Source organism: Nipponia nippon, unplaced genomic scaffold (genome assembly GCF_047370975.1).
Source record: "Nipponia nippon isolate SJK-2023a ecotype South Korea unplaced genomic scaffold, ASM4737097v1 scaffold_18, whole genome shotgun sequence".
NCBI lineage: Eukaryota > Metazoa > Chordata > Aves > Pelecaniformes > Threskiornithidae > Nipponia > Nipponia nippon.
In genome coordinates, this window is record NW_028262334.1 from 1,534,095 (window position 1) to 1,556,387 (window position 22,293).

Sequence of the window (22,293 nt, forward strand, 5' to 3'; positions counted from 1 at the left end):
TTGAACGGCAATCACATCGTTCTCCATTGAGCCCCAAGGTTTTGGTTGTTGATTGTCTCCGATACCACAGCAGCACAGCTGGAAGCCCAGCACTCTGAGCCAGGTCCCTCACTAAGCGTCAAACGAGCCAGGACCATTCTGAAAGCGGCTGTGACCAAAGTTGCAGCTGGTTCCTGACCAAGGTACTAAAAATTCCATCTAGGACAGCTCACGTCCTGACACCAACTCTCCTTCTCCCTGCGAGTACCACAGCGCCTGTTCAAAAATCAGCCAGGGCTCCTATTCATTTCCTTCGGCACCTATTCTGGAACAGATCCAGTTTTCCTATCTCTCACCAGCTCTGCCCCCACTGCAAGAAGTCTGGCCTCCGCTCACTGAGCTGGCTTATGTTACCTAGTCCTACTTGGAACACTGATCATTGTTTATCAGTGTGCTCCTCCAGTAGTCTCAGATACACCAAAAAAGAGATTACATCACCAAAATTGGAGCACCCCACAAAATGCCCTGGGGAGAGCAAGAATTGCTCACAACTCCGAGATGGCCAAGGACAGGAACAGAACCAATTGAGAGCTCTCTGCTGGTGGCTGTGTCCCAAGCAAGCCAAAAAAAGCTGGTTATCAGGCAAAGGACATTACAAAGGAACAGGAAACCTCATCAGTGAGGCTGCATACCTGGCATGCTGACCAGCTCGACAGTGTGACTGATGCAAGCAGCTGGCCAGCGGACTACTGAGCTGCACTTAAAGGACTTCTTATCCAAGTCAGACCTAAAGATGTCTCGTATCAGCTGCAGCAAAGCTCCTCACCAGCTGGAAAAGGAATGATGAATACCCCATGTACCCTGGAACATACTCAAATACAATAAATATAGCACATGGTCACTGAAAGACTGGCACTCAAATACACAATTACAATAATTAACCAATTAAAGATGATGAAAAGATCACAGCTAGGAGGAAGGTACATGGCAGAGCAGAGAAGGAAGTGGTGATGGGGAATACAGAGAGCTATGATTCACACTCTGAATTTCAGCTGCTGAACTATGGACCACCACAACGCATTTGACGATTAGCATGCAGTGCTCTGCTTTATGCTTATCTGAGCATTTGCCTGAAGGGGTCCAAATAACAAATACAGCCTGTAACTGAACGTATGACTGAAAGCAACTCAGTTTGGATTCCAGGTTGATGGAAAGGGCGGCAAAGGGAATCAGTGCTAACACCAGCTGGATGGTAAACAGCCAGCCCTGAAAATGCCAGGAAGGAGAGCACCACCAGCAGCCTATGGGAAAACACAGGCAAAGGCAGGACCAAGCACAGGCAGTCCTACCAAGGGCTGCAGACAGACCTAGGAGGCAGCCCGGACTCTTCTGCCCTCTACCGCCAGCAAAAGCCCAGTTGTATGCCATACAGGTAATATCTTATACCACCTATAACCTGAGTGGCCAGAATCAAAGAAGATATACTCCTGGAGTCACAAAACCACAAGCTTCTGAGAAATGTCTCCCAACAACGAGGACATTTGTAGCATGAAGAGACAATTTACTGAGAGTGAACCAAACACACAGTAGTGTTTAAGAGCCCTGCTCTTCCCCTTCTCAAAGAAGCATCAGCTAATTTGACCAAAACCAGACCGTGTTATCACATCAGCCAGGAACTTCTGGATTCTCGAATAACCATCCTAAAGACTCATAAAAGCCTTATGCAGTAATCTCCAAGGCTCCATCAGCACTTTTGGCTTTCCTCTTTTATTGTTCTTTTTTTTAGCGAGTTGGTACAGTTGCAGCAATAGTCGTCAGTAGTTCTTGTTAGGCCCTCTCCTGTCATCAAAAAATCCAATGCTCAGTCATCCCTAGGAACCTGCTTCTCAGTAATCCCTGTTTCAGTGTTATGCATCCCGCTAAAGAAAACACCAACCAAGGAAGAGCTGCACTATTTCAGAGTCCTGTGGCATGTCTCATTAACAGTGCAAATGATCTAGGTTTGATAAGCTTGCTCTCCTCCTCATTATTGCAACTTGAATTGAAAAGGGAGCTCAAGGTTGAATTACTAGACAGAACTCTGCCTGCATCTAATACAACCTACTGAACAAAACATTTTGCCCGACACAACGACTACTTTTCAGAAACGCAGAGCTGTTGCTCAACACCCCTGACTACAGGACATAGACTTCTTGGTGGTCAGTCATCATTTCACACATACTTGGGCAGACCGCAAACAATGCTGTGCTCAAAAAATACTATGACGATTTCTTTTAACAACTTTCCTACACGTCACAATAACATACATCCTATTCCAAAATCAGAAGAGGAATCGGCAAGTAATTAGCAGATAGGTGGCAATGAGCGGGTCCACTGATGTCCAACAACTCCACCACTGTGTAGGAGTAAAACAAATATACAGCAGAAGAGATGCAACCTATCAATAACTCAAAATAGTAGCTTTAAAAATGGATTTTCATTATAATATTTTTTAATTAAGAGTTACAGCTTCTTCAGGTATGTCTACCTAATAAATAAAATATCTTAGCTCCCCAAGATAGATTAAATAACACAAAGCTTGACAACTAACCCCAACATCTCTGGTTACTCCTGATTATAAACAGAGAAACCTGATAAATATCTCCTTAGTAGCCTTCAGCTGGAACATCAACACCGAAAGTAACAAAAGGCACAGCTGTGCTTTTCCCTTAAAATTTCTTTTTTTAGATATATTTAATATCATGAATATCACAATTGTCCTTCCAATATTTTCTTGTAACATATCAGGAGAGTGTACGCTAACGAATATGTCCAAGAAATACCTGAAAGCCTCTAAAAGAGCATACACACACAGAAAATAGAACATACCTGTTCTGTACAGGCTAAAACCGCACAATATTCGATATCATCCCAGTGATCTTCTGGACTGATCAAAAAGTTTGGTTTGGTTTGTTGTTGTTTTTTTCCTGGCCTTATGGAAAATCACCAAATATACATGAAAGCAAAAGCATTCAGAGATCTTTCAGACTTCTCACACTGGCAAACCACAAAGAACATCCTCCCCCTCATCATACTGAAGTCTGATATATCACACTAATTTTTTAATGTGCAATTTCAAGAAAGCTTGCCTCTTAAAAATCTAGCTAATCAAATTAAAAAAAGAAAAAAAAAAAAAAGCAAACTTTAGAAATGTCCAGACTTCCATATTTTACAATACTACAGTCTCCAACAGGAAAAGATTTTTAAGAAAATGCCCAGTTCTTCAAATAGTATTTTGTCTCCCAGCTGCAGAAAAATTACAGAAGGCAATCTCATCTCACTACTGATCAAAGCACATACAAGGCAAGGATTGTAAATTAAACTCTAAATGAGAGAAGCCAACTCTTTGCTACAGTTTCAAAATGCACCAGCAAACAGCTAACATTAAAAGGTTTAAAGTGTCTGTGCTGATTACATGCTGAATTCACAGCTGAAAAAATTCCTACATTAATGCAGACAATACCACAAACAAATGAAAACTGATATCTGATTAGTACAGAAGAAATGAAAACATTAAGTAGTTATGTTCAAAGTAATATAGTAATATAATTCAAAAAGGCTTTAAAAATCAAATTCATCTTTTATAAATGTGAAAATACCAGACAAATAGCAATCACTGTGCAAAAGTAACCCTCCAAAGCTGGCAGATTAGCACAGTAAAAGCCGCCTGTTAAAAAGAGCTTTTCATTGAAGAGGGCCCTAAGGATTGTTTGAAGAGGAAGTGCTCGCTGAGAAGGGCGAAACCTATTAACGCAGTCCAATTTTGAAAAAGTAAGGAACTGTAAAAATACACACTTCCAAAGCCATTAGTACTGGCCATTCTACTTAAATAGCAGGCAGCAGCTCTAGCTAGCAGCAGCAGAAGTGCTTCTGAAAGCAGCAGTCTCCAGAGTCCAAGGATAGCTTTTAAACAAATGGGGAAGAATATTCCTAATACACAGCATGCAAAACTACAACTCCTATGGTTAGACATAAACAAGGAAGAAATTCCAATTACTAAGAGGTTTTTCTGAGGCACATTTAAGTAGTCTGCAGTCTCCTCATTTTAAGCGAGTATTAAAGATAAAATAGCCTTTCTCACCCAAAATAAATCCCAAGTTTAATGTTACTATTCAGAAAGATCAGAAAGAAACTGCAAAGCAAAGCCATCGCTACATATGAACGGTCTCAGGACTTTTGAAAACAGTTAAAAATGTCCAACTCTGTAAGCGCAGTTACATTAAAGAGTACACTTACCCACAAATATTGCAGCAACTTCAGCAAACGTGGACAATAATAATACTCCATCTTCCAAAGCACAAAGTCAACGCAAAACCATCCTTGTTACATTCAGCCTCCCCACTCTTCCCCGCCTCCAGCAGAAGTTAAAAGCAGACTGGAGCAATTAAAAGCAACATGAATAATGTACGGTGTCTGTTTATCCGGCCCCACGTCACCACGCTGAGCTCTGTGGCTTTAACAGATGCTGTGGCTACTCATAAGCAGTAGCTGAGCTACCGGCACCATGTGATTTAACCACTTGTTATTCAGCATCTTACTGCTCAGACTTCTCCCATCTCGGTAATCCGTAATGTGTTAGTCTAGAATTAATAATAGTACTTTGGGTTTCGCACTAAAAAGCCCTTCATCTGGAAGGAAAGAGAAGCTTCTAAACCCACTCTGTTTTGCAGGCTGGGTTATGAAACGCTATTAATGCCACCACAGTTGTCGGGGTTGCTAGCTGACCTTATTTTTCGGTAATGTACAAGAAAAAAACCACATAGGAAAGAAAAGCTCCTGCTTTTAATATAAAAATGTCTTTTGTGAACGAGAAGAAATAGACACAACAAAGTGTCTTTTTATATACCACTGGAATGTTCCCAGCAAACGAAAACTACCAAAAAAGGAAGAAAGCCTGGGCAAACCAAGTTATTAACCAACACTGGGTCATCCTCTTCTGGGCTGTTTTTAAAAATAGGAAGCAGAGCTAAATGACTAAACGACAGTAGGTATTTTGTGAAGAGCAAAAATGGGAGTGATAACGCTTCTATCTGTTCCTACTTTTTTGACCCGTGTCCTTTTTTGGATGGGAGAAGGAAAGACAAGTGACAGGAGCCAGGCCAGGGAGGACCCCGACTGCCTTTTCCCCCAGCCCAGCACTCCGCAGGCTCTCACCTTTCCCGGGCAGGGACAACGTGGAGGTGACAAAAAACAGCTTCCATGACTCCACCATCTCCTCTGCTTGCAATTTTGCTTCTGGATGTTTAAGAGAAATACAACCTACTTTTCTAACGGCCACCTATAAGATCTCGTACAGCTGACAAATTCTTTCGATTTTCTTCCAGGCTGATTCAGTTTTTAGGCTAACAGAACAATTTGCACATGACGGTTTTTTTAGTACATCTGTTTCCATCTGGGAAGGAGTGAAGCTGCAATATTAGAGGCTTTATACAATCCGAAGATGAGAAGGCTTGCTTCTCAATGGGCAGGAGAGAGACCTGTCACGGCACGGCCAGAACTGGAAACTGCTGGTGAACTGTGACAAGCCAAACTATAAATTCATCTGCACATGTTTATAAAATATTTATCTTCTCTCCCTTGCAGTTCATTCCCAAAATATTTTTAAGAGTCAGCTCATGATTTTCTTAAACAAATCCTTCTCCACCCACACATCACAGTCTCAAATAAGTGCATCTTTATATGAATACCATTATAGATACCAGATTTTCCTCACCAAAGGACAAAAAACCAAAGCTTAATATAAAATAAATAAATAAAACATATAGCCAGAGGCCTACACCACTTCTAGTACCAGAGTGCTCTGTTTTAATTACACAAAGCAGCAATTTTGGTTATAAACCATAGTTGCATTAAAGCTGCTCTGTTTCCAGATGAAGGCGCAATCCCTTCAGCCCGAGAAAGCAAGCGCAGTTACTTCTATTGAGGTGGATGAGCCGCATGGCACATTCCTCAGATTTTAATTCATAAGACTCCTATCAGTCTTGATGACTTAATCAGGCATTGAGGTTTGTGACTGAACGTCAGAGAATTAAAGACCTTTGTCAGCTGTGATGGAATCATTATGATTTATGAAAGACAATACTTGAAAACATCGCCTGAAATTCAAGCGGTTTACCACAGCACGGTGCAGTTATAGTGCCTTCTAAGGGGGCACAGAGTGCCTAATGACCCTAAGTCTCACAACAGGCTACAAAACCAGAGAGCATTTTTATTTTACAGATAGTTACAAGCGAGGCTCGCAGTCCCTCAAACTGCACTCAAGGTCTGAAGGAAAAGACCCCTACAACAGACGAAGGCATTAAGCCATGCAGATGAGCTCTCTGCCCGCCAGCGTCTGAGATCTGCAGCTCATTCTGAGAGCTAAAACCCCAGTTGTCCAGAGCAAACATAAGAACAACTTTATACCTATACTGTGATGCAGGCAGGGCTAAAGCACAACATACAGAGTATCTGACTTCTTCATGAAGGAGTAAATATTTCTAAATGGGCAGGGAATAGTTTTGTCTTCTTGATACTGTTAGCTCTAGCGAAGCAAATGGGAAATTATTTATTCACATAAATTCTTTTCCTTAATTCTCTATTAGGTGAATGCCTTTAGATCTGAAACTACTTCCTTCTTTACTAGAATCAGGCTCTATCAAAGAGTGAAAAAGGAAAGGAAAAAAAAAAATCTTATGTTGGAACAGAACGTTTAAGCACTGAGCTACAATTAGCAGTAATATTTATAACACAGTCAGTCACTTGTTAAAAAATTACTAACAACAAAGCTTACAATCATAAACTTATCCTAACCTCCAACAAACAGAAAGAAAGGTCAAAATACCCACACAGAAATCATAAATTAGAAGAATTTGCCTTGCCTTTCACCTGTATCTTTGTCACTCAGGCACCCCAGAGAGCAGAAGTCCATCTCCAGTCCCAGCCCCAAGGACACGGCTACCCGGCTGACTCCTGCCGCGCAAGTCACTTTCTGAACATCTCAACAAAAGGCAGCCAAGAGAACACTAAAACATCCAACTACACAGTAGCAGGAATAGTTTTGCAGATTATAACATGTTCTCCAGTATGTGAGACTGTAGTGCTACTGACCTCAGAGAAAAATATACTCTAAGAAATTTGTCAGTCTTCAAAGATCTTCTCAGTTTGAAGGTTTTAAACCATGATGCCTCCACAGCCTCAAAGACCATCACATTAAAATGCAGACTTCGTTATCCTCTATTCTGGAACAGCCCAAATAAATAAGGGGGCGGTTCCAAACTGTAATATTTCTATTATTCATGGGGAAAGAAACCATCTTTTCAGGTTGTAGAACACGTGATTTTTTTTAAAGTACATAGACACATTGTAGCCCAATTCTTCCTCAAACTCCAGCATATAAACCACTGGCAGTACGATATATTCACAGTCATTAATTCACCACAGACCAATACATTCACAGTCATTAACTGACCACAGTCTTCTAAGGTGGTGAAGTCTGGAAGCTACTGCTGTAAGCACAGAACGCCCTTCCTTTCCACCAGGAACATCACCTCTGTGAATGCTGTGATACTTCACCAGCCTTGTAATACTTACAGCCCTGAAGCTTTTCTTTGTAAAAGACATACAGAGGAAAGTACCACCCATAGTAAAACCACAGACGATGACAGTCTAGCAATGATGCTGGAACCTTTATAAAAGCCTTACTCTGTTTTTAAGCAATACAAACCCAAACCAGCTAAAAAATACAATCTAGAGGACTGTTAAATCTCAAGAGTATCACCCTTCGCAATTTCAACCACCAATCCCATATCGTCAATTGTTTATTGTAATGGTTTGATTTCAAAGAAACCCAACATAACATTTCAAAAAATAACCTAATTGGAAGTAGTTTCCCTAGAATATAATCACGAAGAAATGACTTCTCCAAAAGTAAAATCATCCTATTGCACCTCACTTCCATTTAGAATTGTGTTCATCCATAAGAATCTAGATCATTAGCTGCCCTGGAAAATGTTATTCAAGTGGTTGTTTATTATCATAGGCAGATGGGAAATAATGCAACAAATGCATATTAATTTAAGTTGGTTCGTCAAATATCAAAGAATATGGGACAGTTCATTGCACTACTTTAGTAGCGAATGTGAATGAAAGTGAAGCTTTTATTCTACGATAAAAGTAGCAACTTGTCACTTCGAGCACTACAGTCTCATTAGAAAGAGAGCAATACCTTGAGTGACCAGCGATACGTACTGTAGCATATTTTTTGTCACTATGCCACAAGAAAAAGCAAGTAACTTCACAACTAAACAGATAGACTAGAAACTGTTCAAACAAAACAGCGGCAGTTTTGTTTCCTTCTAATCCTCTTTCAAAGGCGTACTAAATGATGAAACACAGACTGCATTCAAATGCAGAGGAAATACATCACTTAACTGTGATTCTCCTGTGGATCTATGTTGACCTCTCGCATCCCTCCAACTCAAACACAACTACAATGCGTCTCTCCACCAGAGGGAAGCATTGAAACGTACTGATGAGAACGGCGACTGCACAGCAAAAGTCTTTGTATTTTCTCCAAATGAAAACAAAGGTATTAACCTTGGTGCTAGAAGAAATGGTTCAGTTTTACATAATCTGTGATATCTATGTGCAGCTTTGGAAAACGTGAAAGTACGGCAAGTTTTCCGCCTCCCAAACGTGTAAAAAATCGCTTCTCTGCTCCTGCTCACTCACAATTTATATGCACGAAGGCCAGACTGCCCTTTTTGCTACCATGGCACTGCAGAACAACAAATACACCACGATTCGGCTTTTCAAAGCAATACAAAGGAGTAAAGCACTCGGATCCTACTGAATTCCAGTAGAGGCTGGACACATGAGTTTTCTCTTTAAGTGGGGCTGACAGCCTTCCTTCCCTGTCTCAGGATACACTTGATGAAGTCAAAGGTTTCTTCTGAGCAACCTCACACTTAATGACCAAGTTGTTGGAGAATAACAGTCATATTTATCCAAGTACAATACCTGAAAAGTACAATTATCCCAGCACTATTTCTGACAGCACTTTTCTCCCACAGATTCTACCTTGTCAACATCATCTTTACACATTTGAAGTGTAAGCTGACAGCATCTAACAACTTCTAGGGACTGAATGATAATTGCCAATCCTGTAAATAACTCCTCCTAAGATGAACATGCAACCTGAAGTCCATGCTAAGAATGGGAAAGACAGATATCAGCCCTTCGATACCTTCCATGAAGTTTTAAGACTAGAATTGGAACCATATAAGCCTGCTTCCAAAACTCCTATTAGGAAACTTGTTTACAAAGTCCTTACAGGTTTGGGTGTTTTCTTTTTCTTCACTAGAAGAGAAAAAAAACTCACGCGGTTCCTTTCCCTTTTTATCTTTTTGTCTGTTCTCTCTTAAAGGGCTGTAAATAGCAGTATGAGTAATTACAAAAACAGGATCTCTGCAGAGGGCAATACATTCAGTCACCACAGGAGTGTGCTAGCAGACTAAGAGGACAGGGGAGATTTGACCTTGGGACAGTAGGGTTATGTCTTTCAGTCACCCCTTCTCCATACAACAGCAAGCGTTTTGAAAAGATGTGGGACATCCAGATTTTCAAAAACTGCAAATATGTATGTGTAGAGTTATAAAAGAGTGCACTTTGAAGTGACTACAGTATTATTCCAGTGTATCTGTTTCCATGCACAAGGTTAAAAAAAAAAAAAACAAAAACAAACCACACACACAAAAAAAAACCCACAGCACTTGCAGCGGTTCAAAACAGGTTCTTCCAGTAAGGAAGGAGTTCAGTGGCAGCACCAATGTCTCTCATAAATTTGTAGAGTTCTGTGCTGTTAATGTGGTTTTCAAATCCTTTATTGTCCACAGAAAATCTTTCATTTATTATATAACTTTTAGAAGATCCAGATCTTTGCTTTGTATTTCAGAACAACATCTGGACATAGTAGGATGCTATTTCCCGACATAAAATTCATCTGTGGGCTAAAGTCAGGGCATCCTTCTGCAACTTAGGAGAATATCACCCAACAACTTTAAGTGGGAATTTACCCCAGAAGTATGCATATTACAGACAGATCAGACTACCAAAAATGTCAGCTATGATTCTTCACATAAATAGTTCTCTGTGTGTTGCCTACAGAAAGAAAGTTAAACCCATCATTTTTCTATAATGCTATGACATGGTTCTGCATAATTTTCCAGAAAAGATTTTTCTGGAATCTAACCAGTTTTCATTACCTAAGCTGAGAAACAAACAAAAAGCTTAATGATCTAGACCCATCTTAAGAGTTCAGGATGAAAATTCTTTGCTTAGAAAGAAAAATGAACAGGTTGCATGGTTAATGCTTTGTGTTTGAAGATTTGGCATAGACCAGTGTGGTGGAATCCCAGGGAGAAGCATTCTCTGCCAGTTAAATTCCACAGAAAGTGCATCTGCTCCATCTGCTAGGAAGACACATACTTTCTATCACAGCTATTTGCAAAAAGGAAAACAGTGCTGAAGGCAGTAAGCCAGGCTGCATCTCCCTTATCTCTCCCCTAGCCCTTGCCCAAGAACCTCGTCCAAAATAACATACCGTCCCATTATCTGCCCTTCTGTCTGTATAAAAACTGTGGCGGCTTCTCTGAGTAGAAACCAATGAAAAGTCTGTTCCGTCTGAGCTCTGCTTGGTCCACTCTTTCCTAGACACCTGTTAAAATAAAGTTATATATGTTGTTACACATACATGCATACACACACATATGTATATAAAAAGCCCTTTTGAGGGGAAAACAAAAAAAAAAAAAACCAAAATAAACCAGAGGAAGTTCAAAGCTGAAAACGCAAAATGGAAAAACATTATAGCCATCAACATCCAACTGGCTATGCATTAATGCATTAACATGTCACTGTGTTGAGGGTATCACTTGCATTTCACCAAAGTCGGTATCACCAGTTAATTTCCACATACAAACAAGGGCCATTCACCCAGTTAAAAAAAAAAAAAAAAATTGCTTCCTTCAGGAAAAAAACCCACCCAAACAAAACCAAAAAGAACTCCAAAAAGATCACTGTTGACAACTTATAAAATAAACCCAAGCTACCTCTTTTCAAATAATAATAAAATTGCAGAGTTAACAATTTAGGATCCTAGATTCATAGCATTAATAAATTAAAACACACACGTTTTAAAGCTTTTTTCAAGCTCTCCATGGAAACATCAATAAATATTTATACACTTGAAACAAAAATCTAGCCATCTAGTACAATACAAATTCCTCAAGAAAATACAATCCAAAAGGAAATGAACTCTATTGAAAAGTATGTATCTGCTCACTTGCTGCAAAGTCACAGCTAACGCTGAAAAGCAGCCTAGATAGATAATAAAAGCTTCTCTGCACTTTCAATTTTAGTTACAGGAAACACTTAGATACCATTTGGTAATACCTTTTTATCCTCATGGAAGAATGATTCCGACTGAGATGACATCTTGTGTTTCCACCCATTATCCGCACTTTCCAACGGGAAGCTTTGCCTGGATCGGTAGAGGTCTATTCTTCCCCTTACTTCTTGCATAAGCGGTAGACTGTCTTTTCCTTGGCGGCTCTTTTCTGAATAGGATCGTCTTAAATCAGGGGGTGCACTTCCTAAACCAGATGTATAGCTCTTCCAATCAGTTTTACTTTTCACATTGGAAGAGTCATTCTCACACGTTGTCTTATTTACATTGTCTTTGTTCCTTGTTACAGAGCTCCATGCTGCATTTCTGCTCCAATCACCTTCTGGAGACACCTCCAAGAACTGCTCTTTTGTGACCAACTTCTTCTGTAAGAGGCCATCATCTGCCTTTATGGACAACTTGGAAGCAAAATTAACTTCCAACCTTTGGTCTGTACCAACTGCATTTATAGGCTGTACCTTATCAATTACAAATTTTGAACTTTGATTCCTGGAAGTTAAGTTCACGTCTTCATCCTCATCAACGATGAAAGTCTTCTTCATAGTGAACTCCACAGGTGAATTTACAAACTTATCTGAAAAAAAGCTGCTAGGATTTCCCCAGTAAGGAGGACTGAACTTTCTGTCTTTGGACTTCTGTTTATCAAATTCAGGGCTACATGATTCCAGTTTCTCTTTGCTCTTTTCATTCGGAATTAATTTCTCTGGCCTGTGGTACTCCTCTGCACAGTCACCTTGTTTGTTATTAACAGAATAGCGATCTGATCCCTTCCACTCTTTCCAGCTATAGGAAGAAGTTGTCCTATCTGAGACATTTCTTTTGTTCTTTGCTTTCTCCCTACTAAATGAACTGTGATCTTCAGAGAGCTTGTCTTGAACATTACTGGCCTTCACCGATTCTTCTTTATATTCTGCCATAAGCGCGTCAATATCAAGAATTTGGGACCTGTAACCACCCTCAGCCTTCCTTCCAGATAAATCATAATTATTTTCACTCCTCTCCTGGGGGACTAGTTCACTGTCTTTATGTAACTGTGCAAAACGCAGGGGGGATTTGGGTTCATGGTAAGAGGAGACTTTTCTTCTGCTACCTTTGAGATCAGGTTGGGCTGTATTTTCCAGATCCTGGTTGAACAGGAAAGCATCAACATCTATAATTTTCTCTTTAGAACGATCCAGACCTCTTTCATGATAGGGCTGGTTATCTTTCCTAGGTACATGAAAATTACCAAATGCAATGTTTTTGGAAAAAATATCATCTTTGTCTTCTTTGACCCAATCCTTGTTAACATGCACTTCCCGTGAGTCTTCTCTACAATTTGTACTCGTCAAATTTTTATTGGGTTGCTGCAATAAAGGTTTGGACCTTCCCGGAAAAACAGGGTCCAGATTAATTGTTGCTCCCTCACTCGAGCCAGAAATTGTATTGGTTTCACTTGCACCAGGAGTACCAACAAAGCTTTTCTCTTTTTTGCTACCAGGAATCTGATAAGTCACTGCAAAATAAGTTGCCTTTGGCTCAAAAGCACAACTCTGATTTTTCAAGTAATCATCAGGACTGCCAAGAACAGTTTGGTTTGCCTCATTCCCTTCCACCTCTTCTCCGCTTTTTTTGCTTCTCTTTTTAACTGAACCTTCATCCAATTGCAGTGAATCTGTCTGACTCAGCCTTTTGATATTTTCAGGAGTGAGCCAGACAACTTCTTCTGTCTTGACAGAATCCTGAGGCAAGGTCCTCCTTCTCCACCTTTCAGAAATCTTCAAGTCAGAAACACTACTTCTGGTTCTCCTGACTTTTTCTTCTGGATCTATTACTCTGATTTTTTCACTGTTTTCATAAGCTGTACTATCTAAGCTAAAGTCCTGTTCTTTGCAATTTAAGTCTAGACTTTTCCTTAAACCAAAGGCCCTAGATTCCTCTTTATTAATCGTTACTACTTTTGTATCAGGATGGTGGCTACTGGAAGATTTACAAAATTGTCCACTTGAAAGCCCTGAAGAAGACTGGGCCCCATGTTTGTTTATACTTGTCGAAATAACTTCACGTTCAAAGTTGGTTCTGAATTCATAGCTGTCTGTCCCACCTGGTCTAAAACTCCTTTTCTCAGAAGCGCATTTCATCATACTAGACCCCTCTGTTTTATCCATGGAAGAAACTTCACTCTTACCATTTTTAATTTCAGAATGTAGCTTGTTTACTTTTTCATTCATTTCCAAACATTTACTTTTGTTTGTAGAATAAGGTCTTTTCTCAGCTATTAATACTGGATCAGTTTCAGTTTTATCAGAGTCTTTTTTCTGTTCAGGTAAAGTGCATTCACTGGAGAAAAAATCATTAGGTTCTCTCAACGCAGACTTGCTTGTAAAAACCTTTGTGTCCCTAGATTCTGAAATAATGTTATCTTCTTTCAAGTAGACTGTTTTACTATTTGCCCTAGCCGACTGACCAGTGTGTAAAACATCCTCATCGTTCTTATGCTCTTTCACAGACGATTTTCTAGTTCTGAGTGTCATGGCCTTTTTTTCAGGAGCCATTGTAATGGCTTCACTAAGAGCTCTTTCACCACACGTCTGAAAGATTTCGTATCTCGGCTCTATTCTTTGGTAAATTAGAGACTCTTCTACATTTTTAGGAGTGGGTTTTTCGCTTTTCTCAACCAAAGATTTTTCCAAGAGAATTCCTGGAGTCATTTTCTTGTCTTCACTTGAACAAGCTGGTTTTCCACTTTTTTCTACATCTGCTATATGTTTTGATGAATCAGATTGCTTGTGATACTCCTTCTTTACACTAGCGGTTTCCTCTACTTCTCCCATCCATGATCGTCTGCTGTGCCCCGAAGTCACCACGTCATGCTTTGCCTCAAGCTCATTATTCATTTTCAGTGCAGAATCCGTTCCAGGATGATCAGCAGCAACGTTGTGCCTCTGAACATTATGGTCAAACATGGTGGCTCGGACGGTTTTAATGTAGGTCTTTTCCATAAGTGTGGTTGGTTTTAATTTTTTTTCCAAGTTGCTAGTGAATGAGACAGAATTTTCACTTTGCTGAGAAAAATGCTGACCATCCCCAAGGAAGCTTCCTTTCCTCTCTATCTGATCAGGTTTATTTGTTATTTTTAAAATCTGCCGGGATTTCCAAGGGTTCCCAGCGGCATGTGCTTCAGTGAAATCTGTGCCATGTGCAAGCTTGATCTCCTTACTCTGGAACAAGAAAATCCAACAGTTAAGATGATAGTTTATTTAGAAGATGCGTAATAAAGTTTATTTTAAAACTTACTTGCACCTACTCTGTGCAACACAGCCTGCACAAGTTAAACACATCCATGTTTTTGGAACACAAAATCCACTGAGACCAAGGTAATCCAAGCAAATGTTTAACTCCAGCTCCTGAATCTTGACTATAACAGAATTATCTCATAGCTTGATTTTTACTTTTAATACAAAAAGGGAGAAACGTATGAAGTGTTGATACATGACATACACATGAGACTGAGTTCCTGAGCTCAGATTTCACAAAATATTTAATCTGCAGTGAATTTAAACCCACATCATACTCCAGAGAAGGCAACGCATGCAAAAATAGTACAAAACTTTAGAAGGTTCATAACCCTAGCTACCCCAGAAACATTGATGAACATCTATGTTGCAAGCCCTACAGAAATTCAAGAGCAAAGCATAAAACAGCACAAAAGGGATGCAGGCACCTTCAGAGGAAGTCTCAGCTCCTGGGAGACACCAAATATACTGTATGTTATCAAAACTGTCTTTTCAAATATAGCTGTTCGCTAACTAAATAGTTACATGGTCAGTAACTGCAAGGAACGTGATGATCACAGCTGGAGCTGCTCAGCTAAGAACATTAAGGCTAAGCTGAAGCAAAAAGAGAAAGTGGGAATTAATATCTATTGCCAATTCTTTACCGTTATCTATCTGCAGGAAATACAACTAGCATCCTGAAAGCTGTTATTTTTAATAACATTCTTTGAAAAAGCACAGCATGCAAACAATGAACAGAACCAAAGAATACTCCCCGGTCCTACAAGAGTTCAACCTTTTTATCAAGTTTTAAAATTCATAACTTGGAATTGACTTAAGAATCTCTTTTAAAAAAGCTGAATAATGTCAGAAAATTAACACTAAAGACATTTATAGATAAAGATTTTTAAATCTGATCTATATTCTTGTAGGAATTCAAAGGAAGTTTTTTAATCCTACTTTGTTTTCAGATTCTGAAAACAGCACTTCCATTAATGAAAGATTTTCTTTTTAAAACAAATTGATCTTCTTTAAAATGATATTAAGCTACAGAAACTTTGTATCTAGCCGCTACTTTCCTTACCATACATTCCTATCTTAAACCTAGACAGGAAAAAAAAGCACAGCCATGAGAACTCACAAGAAATACCCTTAAAACTGCCTTAAATTTCCAATACTAAGAAGTGTCAGCAGAGGAGTTGTGTTTTGCAAAGTGTTGCTTAGAAACAAAGACAGCCTAACAGCTTTTACAGCAAATCAGAACTTTCCGTATAATACTTGTCAAAACTTTGAAATTAAATGTTATTTAGGAGGTTGACATGAAATATACAGCACATATTTAATAAGGAGTTGTGACTTAGATGTAGAAATGCACTACACTAACGCTATGCTGAGAAAATAAAGGATAATCACTGCACAAAACCACAACAGCCATATTCGATTCACTCTGGGTCTTCGTGGATTAAAAGTCCCTTTCAAATAGTATATAAAATACTTTTCACTCTATACCACTGCATGCATTTAACAGCATGCATATTTAACTTCTAAAAACTCAACAGACATGATACCTCCCATACTTTAGCAGCGTGTCCTAAAGATAGACTTACACAAGTAAACCTATTAGGATTATGTTATTTTTAATACTCTCAATACCCATTTTAAAGTCATTGATTGATAAAGACACACTGGACACAGGACAGTGCTCTCTGCCTTCTAAATGCAAACCTAGCTGGAGACCACATCAGCTGATGCCATTTTCTTACTTTTTGATTTTCTTGCATTTCGCTGATAGAATCGTTTCTAGTTTCAGCAGGTTTCTCGGGCTTTGCTTCACTGCTTGATGTCAGACTTGAAAACCTAAGACAAAAGACCTGTGTTACTTCTTTTAGTCCAGTTAGTTAGTTAGTTAGCAGGCACACTTCCTACCAAAGCAGACTGCTAGAAATTATCCAATAAATTCTATTTCTTAAAGGAGAAACATCACTATTTCATAGTAAGTAACTGTATTTGGTGGGTTAATTGTATCTAGACCAAAGGATTGTTGTTTCCTCAAAAACGGTTAGTTATGCAGCTTATTGTATAGTATAAGATTCAGAGATACATAATGAGGCATAGTGAAAGAGATACTAATACTCTCACGCCTCAGTTAAATTTCTTGTTTTTATTTTGATTACAATGTTAAAAGACCAAGGTTTGCTGAAAAATTCTATTATTCCACTGTTCATAAAGCAGGTCCCGTTAGCCAAACATCTGCTGCACTCATTACGCGAAGCACGCTTCCTTTACACTACTAAAAAACCATCATCCTTCTTTCCTTATCCCTTTGTCATCACGTACAGAACATGAACTATCCAGACTGGTACCAGGCCCTGCAGCATGGCCCCAGATAGTACTGCAAAGTGCACAAAGCGCTCTCTCATCCATGTCACAAACAAATTTTTATGATTTTGAATAATTGATTACCCAACATTATACTGCGAGAATACATTTTATCTTGGACTACATCTCTTTTCACTGGACAACTTCTTTTTTTTGCTTTGGTATGTAAAAATTAGCAGATCTCATATTACTCTAACAAACAACACTGCTCATTGCCACAGCTTAGGCAGAACAGACATCATAGATCTTTAGGCTTTAATATGACAGCAAAGTAAGATTCCTGGCTGGCTGGAAGCCTGATACTCTATACCGCTGTCAAAGACAGGGTAACCATTCTTTTGCCTTCTCACAAATATGCAAGCTTGCAGTCTACAATGCTCACCTCAAGATTTCAAAATGCATGAAATTTTAATAATAGATATACAGTTACAGTAGCATGCAAAGGCCACAATATTGACAGCTTTTTTTTTTGCAGCTGTTGTCAGGGTATATTTCATTAAATTTTCTTTTTTTTGGGCAGGAAAAGGTAGGAAAGGGGCTCAAGAATAATAGTATAAAGAATAACTACATTTAGTGGAACCAAAATGATCAGTTATTTTACTGTACTGAGAGAGCAAGTTTTACTGAATGAGATGAAGTTAAGAGGATTAAATAAAATTTCTCTGCAACCTACATCTTTGTTAAGTCCGCAGAAAGTGGTCGTGATTGAAGTGACCTGCGCAGATTTCCTGGCTTAACATCAGTATTTTCTGTTGTCAGTTCTTTGATTCTCTGTTGGATGTTCACACATCTGTTTTCCCTCTCAGCAGTTGACTGGAGAAGCTCCGTATCCGTTGAGGTAGTGGGATTTTCTGAAGTAAACAAACTAATGTGTTTTTTAACACTACCTCTTACGATATTATTCTCTTTTTCTGAGGAAGGTGCAGGGCTTTCACAGCCTAGAAACATATATGTTTCCTTTTGATCCGGTCTTTTCCCCCCCTTATTAGTTCTGCTTTCACCAGTGGTTTCATGGCTTCTTTCAGAACTGTGGAAGTTAGTCATTATTTCTGGTTTTCTCTCAATTTGTTCACTTTTAGGTGTAAGCTTTGTTTCCCATATATATTTTCCATTATTTAGGATGCCAGTGTCCTGACTACTGCCCTTCAAATTTGTTTTAGAAGAACTGCCTTTATTAAATTCAGTTTCTTCAGTTTTTGGCCCCATTTCAGACTCATCGCGACAGCCCAAGTCAGTAAAAGAAATTATCGATACATTCTCCTTGCTTTCATGAGATGAACAAGTCGTCTTGCAAGAAGAAAGATCTTTATGTTCAAACTTAGCTGTCAGGTCCATGGACAAAGGCCTTGGTTTTCTAACCCAGGATTTCTCTGTAGGAGATTTTTCCTCAGAAGCTTCCACAGTGCGATGCTTTTGATCTCGTAATGATTCCAGAAAAACAGCAGATACTGGTCTATGTTTTGGCCTTTGCTGCACATCAGCAGAGAAATCAACTTTCCTGTTAATATTATTTGCATTGTCATTGTTTTTCTCCCCTGGATGAACTTCATAAGCATCTTTTTTTTCACCAGTTTTAAGGGAGTTCCAAGAGACTGGTCTAAGACTGGAGGAAAGTGATATCTGCCTATGAAGAGACCCTTCGGGATTCCTGGATGTTTCAGATGGCTGAGATGGTTTCTCCAGCTTTGTATTGCACTGAAGCTCTTTTGTTTGCATAGCACTAAATACTCGGCAGTCATCAGCAGCCCTTTTTTCTTGGGCCGGGCTTACCTTTGATTGCTCTGTGCCTGCTGTCTCAAAAAGAATGACAGTATTCGCACTGGGACCAGTGTAGAAAGTCATGTTTGTGACTACTTCACTGCCAGCCTTATTTTCATTTTCAATTACTTTCTGATTGACTAATGGAGGAACATTTCCACTTAATGCCTTAACAGATGATGTTTCTTCAGTGGTCTTTCTAATAAGACTACTTGATCTGAAAGCCGGAATAGGTGGTTTTACATTTGCAAAAGTATCTGAAGATTTCTCTTTAGAAAAAGGCTTCGGGAAAAGTCTTGGCCTTGATCCTAGCGACGGCATTGTTGCAGATCTCAAAGGACTCCCAAACTTCTCGTTCTCTTCAAGAGTTAGTGATGCTGAAGCCTCCTTTGTCTTGTTACTTGCATCTGAAAGCACACTTACATACACACGCTGTGATTTATCCTCATTTCTGATTTCATTTAAGTCAGGTACTGTCGTCAAAGACGCCAAAGTAGAATTTATTTCTACTCTTGTTGCCATAGTTGTAATTATACATTCAACAGAACTGAAAAAATCCAACAAGAAAAAAGAATCTGCAAAAAAAGAACGAAAATGCAATTATTGATGCAGAGTCAGCATGAACATCAAATACCATGATTCTAATTTAAATTCATAAGGTAGCTAAACTCAGATTAAGGTGCCTTTCAGATATGCTGTTTGCAGAGTGTATCACATCATGAAAGACATACTGTTCCTCCTCCTTTAAAAAAACAGCAAGGAACAGCACTATTCATTGATCAGGCCTAACAACCAAAGAATACATCACAAAACCTACAAGAGCATCTGCACAGCGCTAAGTTCCCACTAGTCGAGTAAGTTTCAAGGGTTGAGATATTTAAAGATAAATTAATTTCTTTTTTGAAGCATACATACATACATCCAACTCCTTTTTACAATATAAATAGCTGGCCCAGATGCATTAAGTGTATACTTCCAAACTAACAAAAATATCAAGATTGGTGTGACTGAAAGTGTTGTTATCTATTAGCTAAGGCCTACAATTAAACACTGGAAATAAATGCATATCCTACAAATCTCCAAAAGCTTTGCTACCACTTACTATAATTTGCATTTTCTGCTGCAACAAATCCATACGACCCGATTCACTTCTCATAGTGAAAACAAGATCTCTGTCGCCAAGATCACATTAAGAACAGGGGAAAGCGATCACTTCAGCAACGCTGATCAGACCTCTCCTGCAAATAAACAAAGAGCGTTCAGATTCAAGTATGGCACATACCCAGATCTACACAGGTAATACCACATTAGACAAAAACCCTGAGCATTTTAAGGAAAAAAAGCTGGCTCCCATTTTGAAGTATAAAGCCACCTGATTTAACTGTATAAAGCAAAAGAATGTTTATTTTTCAGTTATTAAAGAATCAACAGGAAATTATCACTTAAAGCCTGAAAGGTGTAACTGAAAGGTGAAGGGTAAATAACGTGGTCCACACAACAGACAGACCAAATTTGAGCATAGTTAAAACCACACTTCAATGAGTACTGTTTGCAAACCCAAGTGCTGTCAATCACTGGTTAAACACAGAGGTCTGTATTATTGTAATCTCAATTACTGTAATTTATTTTCTATTGTAAATCTCCTTTCTGTGACAACATTACGTGAAGTGCTACCTGAGAAGCTGACCTTCAAATGGCTGATTTGCAATCAAAGTATGACTTTTACCATGACAAAGCAGTTTTCCCAATATCTCACCAGTAAAGGCAGGAGATTAGCTTTGGCTTTAATTACATTCTTACTGCAGAGATGAGGGAAAACCAGCAGTAATTAGAATTTCAGCAACAAGAAGTAACCTGATTTTTTCCCTAATAAAAAGCGTATTTAAACTTTGTAGCGATGCAGGTGGCTATGTAAGGTTAGGTGCATTTTTTTTTTTCCTTTAAAAGCTGTCATACCCTTAATTTTTAGAAATTCATACTGTATTTCACAGCCTTTCACTCAGGGGCTCAATTTTGTGTTTGCCAGACTCTTGTCTACTTTTGGGCAGCATTTGAAGGGGCAGTCTTTGGACTCCTGTCGCCTGATCTATTTTGGTGTTTATTTACCCTACAAATATGACTATTTGTAGATTCTGTGGAATATGGAGCCCCCTGCATGTGAATATTAAAAAAAAAACCAGAATATTGCCTTCCTGAGTCTGCAATCTGGAAAAATGTTTTTTTCACCTTCAGCTTCCCTTGAACAGACTAACACCACACTGGCACCATAAATTGCAGAGATTTATTGCTGTCCCTTGCATTTATGCCTTCCTCTCTCAGGCAGGCTAATGAACTCCGTTCACCTTGCCCGTTCCCTTTCATCTTTCAATCCACTTGAAATTCTGTCTCAACTACTTACACGCTATGCTAGTCCCCTTCGAGTCCACGACCTCTCCTTTCCAAAATAGTCACTAACCCAATCAGCTTATCAGAATCAATCTGTCCCTTCCACAATCTCACAGATCTTAATGAAATCTTCCTCCCTCTCCCACTCCTTACTCTAAGAAACACCACCAAATCCGATTAAAATGCTCTCACATTCCAAGGATGCAAAGGTTTTGTGAAGAGCAGTTATACTCTAGAATAGTAACGCTCGCTGAAAAAAGGGCGATGCTAACAGGAAATACTGCAAAGCAAAAATTTAAGCTCTAAAAACAGCATCTGCCTTGCAGTACCTGAGAACAGGTTTGCTCGTATCATTCCGTAGTTCTTTTTCTTCGGAAAAGAAGAAGGGGGCACCGAGCTTCTTAAATGGAATAAAACTTGATCCTCAACGGAACGCAAGGCGGTGAGCATACAATGCGGGACATAATCCGCGCTAACAGCGTACAACTCATTTCTCCAGCCAACATTCCCAAACCGCAATTCACCCATTCTGATGATATTTGTTCCTTAGTTTTATTACACTACACTTCAGCTTTACAGGATTCCATTTTTTCTACATGATCAAGCAAAGTCAGCTTTCAGGTTTTAAATTCTTATTGCGTAGATACCCTACAACAGGTATGTGGCCCAAAACAGACAAGTGCTCAAAACAGGAGAACAAAATATTTGGGGAAAAAAATATCACCCGATTTTGGAAATTATAAAGCTCCTGGAACTTCAAAAAGCCGTACATTTGGTAAAGAGGAGTCATGTTATCAGTGCCACATATAACATACACTAGACATTGTGTCTCAGTTTTGAAATACACACTTTGGTTTTGATAAACATGCTTCTCTAATAAAATACTATCTAGTCAAGTTGGCAAGATACAAAATTTTGTGCAATTTAAAAAAAATCAACTGTAAACTGAATTGCATGAGAATTTTGGATGCTGTTAATATTTAGCGTTACTACCGTAATTGTACTATTACAATTGTAAATCCCTCATCATCAGCTACAATATGTTATTCCCTT

The 22,293-nt window shown here is 39.0% G+C and overlaps 1 protein-coding gene across 2 annotated transcripts in view; it reads right to left on the reverse strand.

The window, feature by feature from the left end:
* The window catches only part of KIAA1671 (KIAA1671 ortholog), an 86,827-nt gene that overhangs the window by 44,378 nt on the left and 20,156 nt on the right, over positions 1-22,293 (reverse strand). The window contains exons 2-6 of one of the 2 annotated variants that reach the window (XM_087754896.1): positions 19,958-20,093; positions 17,771-19,430; positions 16,482-16,575; positions 11,452-14,664; positions 10,601-10,714 (exon numbers count right to left, since the gene is read on the reverse strand). In XM_087754896.1, coding sequence (XP_087611022.1) covers positions 10,601-10,714; positions 11,452-14,664; positions 16,482-16,575; positions 17,771-19,377 — 5,028 coding nt within the window. In that variant the 5' untranslated portion in view covers positions 19,378-19,430; positions 19,958-20,093. Of the gene's footprint in view, positions 1-4,254; positions 4,381-10,600; positions 10,715-11,451; positions 14,665-16,481; positions 16,576-17,770; positions 19,431-19,957; positions 20,094-22,293 lie in introns of those variants that run through there. The other variant, XM_009472294.2, reaches the window with a different exon arrangement.